Source organism: Hyperoodon ampullatus (genome assembly GCF_949752795.1).
Source record: "Hyperoodon ampullatus genome assembly, chromosome: 4".
NCBI classification, from domain to species: Eukaryota; Metazoa; Chordata; class Mammalia; order Artiodactyla; family Ziphiidae; genus Hyperoodon; species Hyperoodon ampullatus.
Genome location: NC_136917.1, coordinates 7,636,414 through 7,643,965, shown reverse-complemented (window position 1 = coordinate 7,643,965; position 7,552 = coordinate 7,636,414). Strand labels below are relative to the sequence as shown.

The 7,552-nt window shown below is 41.5% G+C and overlaps 1 protein-coding gene across 1 annotated transcript; it reads right to left on the bottom strand.

The window, feature by feature from the left end:
- Positions 1 to 471: 471 nt before the first annotated feature.
- LOC307052536 (ubiquitin carboxyl-terminal hydrolase 1-like) lies at positions 472 to 2,818 on the bottom strand (the record flags this gene model as incomplete). Its single annotated transcript, XM_079703497.1, is given in 2 exon segments — positions 472 to 2,676; positions 2,678 to 2,818. Coding segments are annotated over 2 exon segments (2,346 nt in total).
- Positions 2,819 to 7,552: the final 4,734 nt, after the last annotated feature.

The following is a 7,552-nucleotide window of genomic DNA, read 5'->3' as shown; positions in this document are numbered from 1 at the left end:
GAATACATACACGTGCCTCTAATACAGCCCATCAAAGATCTGGCTTCATGACTTACAAAACTAAATGTACTGAAATGAGATTCTGCTTCTTAGCTGAAAACCCACAGAACCTATAAACATCATGTAGATAATTACTCCAAAATATGGAGATAAAAATACAAGCACTTTATTTGAAAAAGCAAACACAAAAGATAGGTGTAAATTCAAAGTGTTTAAATGCTTCCATTTTGAATAATTCAGTTAAGAACCTATACAAGTTTGTTCCCAGAAGCTAATGCATCAATCACTAGTCTCCACTAAGGAAAAGGAATTCTAAAAATTAACATGGTTTTCAATAACTCAGATTTCACTATTTATATAAAAACCTAGAGAGACCAGTAATATCCAATAGCTTCAAAAGATAAGCTAAAGACTTTTTGATGTAATCAATTTACCAATGTTTAATATGCACACAAGGAAAATACACTCACTCTATAATTTCTTATAAAATAGCAAGTAAGGAGTAGATGTAGGAGATGTAGAAGGGGAAAGAGAATTCAAAAAGTCCTTCTCTTCGGTAACTTTCACTTCAGAATCATTAAAAAGCAACCACTTCCCCTCATACTCCTTTAAGCTTTGCACTGCATATGAAATTTTGTTTTCAAAATCACTCATGTTAATGCCTGTTTGGTCATTGGATTCCGTGTTTCTATCAGATTCATGGGTCCCATTAGTATTGTTAGTCTCAGAATTTCTATTTTCAGCAAATGCTGTACTGGCAACTTTATCAGGATGAGATGCTTTGTTGTATAACTCATCATCTGCTTTAGTCTTTTGTCCTCTGAGAAGTCCAAGAGCGTCTACATTTTTTTTGTTCAAAACTTTACTTGGCTGGGTATTTCCACTGACTCTAATTGACACTTCTTCATCGTCATAGTTTTCGACCACACCCCTTGCTTCCTCCTCATTCAATGGTTCTGGATTACCTACTTCACACATTTGGTCGATCACAAAATTTTCCTCATCTAGTTCTAAACTGTTAAGGTCAGTGACTTTCACAGAAGCAGTATAATGCCCGCTACTAATTGTAATGCCACTATGTATCACAACTGCAAATAATCCATAGCTGTCATTGGTTGGCTTTGTGCTCCATTCTTCTAGTGACAGTTTAAGAGGTATCAGTAAAGGAGTGTTGATCTTGGAAAGTCCACCACCATACCAATCAAACTCCAAGCCACTAGCAGCAAAGCACTTCAAATGAATAGTTAGAACTTCAGGCATTGTGTCAAACAAAAGACTTCGTTCAGCTTCAGTATAATGATGGCAATTTTCACAGAAATATTTATTTTCTCCTCCAATCCTCTCCACTGAAGCAAACTGGGAAATTGCCCATCTCAGGGTCTTCATTTCTGTTTTTGGCTCTGGAGAACTGTCAGGACTCTCCTCTACTTTGGAAAGCTCATCTTCTTGCACTGGTACAATGATGTCTTGAAAATCTTCTCTTCTTTCTGTTGAACTTTCACATTCTGAGCAACGAGTCCTGATGACCAGCTGACCTTGAAATAATGTCTCCACGAGCTCAAACCCAGTTTGCTCTGCGCCTTTGTTTATGGGCTTAACTTCATTAACAGGCATAACGTTCTTCCCTGGAGATTCAAGTCCACAACCATCAGCTGTATTACCATCCTCATACTTCCCCATGTCCTCTTCAAGACCACATTCATTTTCTTTAGATTGTCCTTTGGATTCTTGGTTTGTTGTTATTTTACCCAGACTAAAGAATTTAGAAATAATGCTGAGTTGCTTAGCTGCAGACTGTAACCAGTTTCTTTTACCTCTTGATTTCTTTTGTGAGGGTCTTGCACTCTCATTTTCAGAAATGTGCTTGCGGATTATTTTAGCAGGAATATCTGATGAATCAACTGTAGCTTTTCTTTTTGATCTGGTTTGTCTCTGGTTTTCTTTCAAAGACTGGTGGTCCTTAGAGGCTTTAACTTTTTTCTTCATGTTACCAAGTTCAGTGTCACTTTTTCTTTTCCCATGTACTTTTGGCAATTTTTCTTTATAGTCTTCAGAATGCCTCATACTGTCCATCTCCATGCTGTTATTACCACTCATTTCCTCTTTCTGATGTTTTTCTTCTACCTTAGTAGATAACTCTGCCACATTTTTTACTCCTTTTTTTAGGAGTTGGCATGTTTCTTGAATGTGTCCCAAAATACACTGTAATACTTCCTGTGCATCATGCTGTAGATATCCTCCATACATAGGGTTGAGTTTCCTGAGTGTGTTAAGTAGTCGCCTTGGCTGAGTAGCAAGTTTACGAGTATATTTCTCTGGATGTAAGAGAAAACTAGCCTGAAGCTGTTCGACTGAAATGATCAAGGAGTGTAAGCTGCATATTAGTTCAAAACTTACTGAAGAATCTCCTTTGCAATTTCCCTTAGCTTTTTGACTGGCTTCATCTTTTAGGGCTTCTTTCTTCCTTGAAATAATATTAAATAAGTGCTTCACTCCAGATTTAAAACCAGGACAAAAATATAATACCTGAAGTATACTATTAAGATAACAAGTATTGCCGAGATTATTCAGTCCCACAAACGGTAACAAGTTTTTTCTCTTCGCACAGTTGACACGTGAGGACTGTGCTGCAGGAACAACTTGATCAATTTCAGATCCTCTATATTCAGAAGTTTTTTTCTTCATTTCCTTGAGAACCTGTGAAATCCAAGGCTCTCTTGGTTTCCTTTTTCTGAAAAAACTTCAAGGAACGTCTGGTTTTTTTTGAGGGACTACCTCTTGAAAGCCTATTACTTTCACTAGGTATGACACGGGGCATTTTCTCTTCAAATCCCAAGGAGTTGACGAGAATTCATTTATACAGGGAGCCTGTAATCACCAAGCATATCTAGAATATAACATTTGACCAGGTGCCGTATCTTCTGCTATACCATTTCTTGCTCCTGGCTGTCCTTATCACTGGGGGTTGTGACATCACATATGTTTCTCCCGTAACTATGGTCATGGCCCAGAGCGAGGTCCGCGGCGGTGACGCCGACAAGTCTAACCGGGCTGAGGGCGGGGCGACAGGTGAGCCCCTGCCCCGAGCCTGCGGGGGCCCGCGACCCACGGAAAAGCTGGCCGGATCGCCCTCCCCGCAGGGGAGTGACCATTCGCTCTCAAGAGCAGGAACCCGGGCTGCGGCTCGGTCCTGCCTGGGCGCCGGCACCGACTACATCCCCGAAGCGGCGCCCGACCGCGCCCGCCCCCATCCCCGCCCCGGGACGGCAAGGAGCGCCAGAAGCGGCTCCGCTCGCCCGGCGCCCGAACCGCTGGGGTCTTCCCCACTACACCGCCGACGGGAACTTGGCGCATTTTCCTCAGTCTCAGGACTCGTGTGTTTTAGCCTCCGCCCGCGCCAGCGCTGCAATTGGAGGTGGCGTCCTACCAAAGTGCCGGTTCTAGTCTCCAGGCTGCAGAGACGCGAAAGGCTAGAGCCACGTCGCGACCGCCACTAGCCCTCCTGGCACGCACGGGCTCCGGAACCAGCCGGAACGGTAGTTGCCCCAAGCTGGTAACGGGTTCTGCAGTTTCAAACAGCGCAGGCAACGTCACGGGCAGCTCGCCCTAAGTATCATTCTTCAAGAAAATGTGTTAACAGCCCACTAGGGGCAGTCCCATTATCAAATCCACCAGGAAAGAGGATTCTTCTCTGGTCCTCAGGGCAGACAAGTTGAATGGACAGGCAGAGACTTTTTGTTTCATTCAAGATGCATCATCACTGAACTGGGATGGTGACAGATAATTCCCCATCCCACCTCAACTCCGTCGGTAAAGCGCTCTCCTGTCTAAATATGTTAAACCAGCACACACATTCACTGCGGAGGATCCAGCTTACAATGGCTCTTTTTAGTTGAGCAAATGGCTTAAAAGCACTAATCATCAGTGGAATTCAAGCTAGTTAAAAGGCAGAGTCAATTGAGAATCTTTCACGTGGGCAATAAAACAGATAGGCACAATTATTACATTAATCAATGGGGCTCTAGGCCAGTACTTTCCAACTTCAATTGCACATGAATCACCTGGGGATCTCTTAAACTGCAGAGTCTGGTTTAGTTTGGGGCAGGGCCTGAAATTTTGCATTTCTGACAAGCTTTCGGGTGATGCTGAAGAGGCTAGTCCATGTCAACTTGGTGTCTCAAATTCCTTGTCACTGGGAAATGATCTGACACACACTTCAGTAGGATTTGGGCTTCAATGGTTTGGATAAAAGATAACTAGGAGAATTGCTCTGAAATACTAATTGGAAGAATTCATTTCTGATTCTTTGGCTTTGGTAAATGTTCCATCTACCAAAATAAATGGCACATACTTATTTTCAGGTGTTAAATCTCTAGTGCCCATCTTGGAACCCCTTTAAAGAAGAGATTTTACCAAGCCGGGGGCAGTGGAAGAAGGATGGATTGGGAGTTTGGGATTAGCAGATGCAAACTATTATATACAGAATTGATAAACAACAAGGTCCTACTGTATAGCGCAGGGAATTAGATTCAATATTCTTTGATAAACCATAATGGAAAAGAATATGAAAAAAGAATGTATATATGTGTAGAACTGACTCATTTTGCTGTACAGCATAAATTAAAATAATATTGTAAATTAACTATACTTCAATTAAAAAATTTTTTAAAAAAGAAGAGATTTCAGGTGTCAGAAAATGTCCCCAAAGAGAAAACTGTACAATTTAATTCTCTAATGAAGTCCTCTTGCCTGTTCTGCAGACCTCGGCATAATCCTAATTTTGTATTCCTTCCTTTTCTGTCCTTTTCCCAGCAATAGGATGTAGGAATAAATATTTCAAGAACAGGTCAATAATGTTGTGAAAGTAAAGATGGCCCATCATGATAAAAGTTCCAACTGAAAAAAAAAAAAAAATAACAAACCCCGAAACCTGACTTGGTCCAAGTTGCATTCTGGGAAATGGATTTTGAAACTAACTCTTTGGCAACCTTGAGAATGATGTGCTGTGTCACAGGGGAAAGATCCTTTTGAGAAACTCTCTCATGTTTATAATTTCCTCTGAACCTAGACAGGAAAGGCAAGGATGAGCTGTCTAAGCCATGAGGATGGTCAGCCTCTCGGTCATTCCTCACCTGTTGTGATCACTTGTGTTCCACACAATGTAGATTAATGTGTTCAAGTTTCCATATGAAGGTGAAAAATTATTGTGCCCCAAATGGTTCTGAGGTTAAATAAGTTTGGAAAGCTCAGGGTTAAAGAAAGTTTAACTGGCCTCCTTCCTCTAGGTCTTCTCTGAGACCTTAAAATGTTCATGGACGTTGGAACCTCCAAGAGGGGTCCACAGGACTCCGGCCTCCTAATCAGATTTGACCACAGACCTTGTTTTTTAAGAACTATCTCTTGAGATAAGGGTTTGGCAGACTCCACCTTGAGAAGTGCTGATCTAGAGGAGCTGGGACAAAGTTTGTCTTACTGACTCTGGATGAACAGAACACAGCAGTGAAAATGGTTGTGGGTATATGGTGTGGGGTTGGGAGTTTCTAGAAATCTCTGAGGTTAGTAAAAACCCCCTTTTGGCAAAATAAAAGTCTCATAGCCAATAGGAATAACAAGCTAAAAAAAGTCATTAATACTAATTATTTAAGGTATTAAATTTACAAACAAACCACATTTGCAGGTGTTCAAAATCTTCTCTGAGACAAGTGGTGAATTTTGCCTTTTCTGTACCTTAGTGTTTTCATCTGTCTAATGGAGTAGTGATGTCCCCCTCACAGGATGGTCATGAGGACAAAGGACAATATGGGCAAAACATGTAAGACTCCTGTAGATGGTGGCTTTATTCCCATTATTATGATGAGTGTTTTTTGGAAGTAACACCTTCCCTTTATTACACAGGTTTTTGATGAACTAGTGGTAGGTTCATATTAAGATCATCCGGGAGAACATTTAAAAAATATGCATGCCCAGACCACTATTCAGTCCCCATGAATCATAATTTGGTGATAATAATGGGGAAGGATGCATGTATATATGAAAAAGTTTCTCCCTGTGATGGTTATGATACATCCAAAACACCTTCAGTGCGTTTAAGGCAAATTTCTAAATTGTGATCCCACCTCTCCTGTAAGTAGTCCTGGGATATGGTCCTTGGAATAAAAGGTTTCTGTGGTTAAATAATTAGAAATATTATATACTAGTACCTCCCTCCCCCTCCCTTCCCCTTTATTAAAGTATCTGAGAAGTTCTGCAGTACACACTATTGGAAAACTTGTAACCTATTGCCTTCTGATCTTATATGACAGTGCAACATGTATTTTTCTTGCAACTCTCATCAACATCTTTGTTCAACACATTTGAGAAATATTATATATAGAGTTAGTCAGAAGAGAATTCTGTCCATATTCAGAAATCTTTTTGCACTGAAGACATAAGGGAGAAGCAAGATCGCAAAGAGCAGCTAAAATGCCTCCTCCCCAGGGAGCTGGCTAGGCCTGCTTTTATTCTTCCTGCTGCTTGTTACTTACATGTGGAAAGAATATTGAAAACGATAAATGTGTGTTTTCAAGTAAGCAATTCTGGGTAAAGTCTGGGTGAGAGTCAAAGGACCAGGGAGATGAGCTACTGCAAACCTTAAGTGCTGAGACTGGACAAACTTGGCTTTGAATCCTGGTTCCACTACTTCCCAGCTTAGTGACCTTGGGCAAGTTACTTCACGTTTCTGTGCCTCACTTACCTTATATGTATAAGGACTTTAAAAAAGGGCATTATTATTAGTACTATTTATCCCTGTTCTTATAGAACTGGAAAAGCACACTTAAGCAAAGTGGGGGGGAGAATCAAGAAGTGAAATAGAATAGAGAATTCTGGAAACTTTCAAAATCAAATAAATCTTGTTCCCTTTACAAGTGAATTTATTTATTTTGGTAAATCATTACACCAAGTACCCTATTAGAATTTAGGGTTAGAGTTTGAGAGATGTGATTAACTTGAATTAGCTGGTTTATAGCAGTGGAGCGTGAATGACCCTTTCATCCAGCTCTTCATTCTAGTCAAATCCCAAACTATCAGACTAATTAATATACAAGAAACAGCTTGGGAGCCACTGCCAATGGCAAAAAAGAGAAGGGACTGGGTGAACCTCAACAGTGCCGAAATAACTGCCTGAGAAAGAGTAAAAGACTTAGAGTTATGGTGAGGATGTTGGGGTGGGCCAGCTGAAGGGTAGATTTACAAACGCACACACGTTTTGCTGCTCCTAGAACTTAAAACAACAACAACAACAACAACAAAAACCGGGGGCTTCCCTGGTGGCGCAGTGGTTAAGAATCCGCCTGCCAATGCAGGGGACACAGGTTCGAGCCCTGGTCCGGGAAGATCCCACATGCCACGGAGCAGCTAAGCCCGTGCGCCAAAACTACTGAGCCTGCACTCTAGAGCCTGCGTGCCACAACTACTGAGCCCACACACCACAACTCCTGAGCCTGCAAGCCACAACTGAGTCCGTGCGCCACAACTATTGAAGCTCAAGTGCCTAGAGCCCATGCTCCACAAC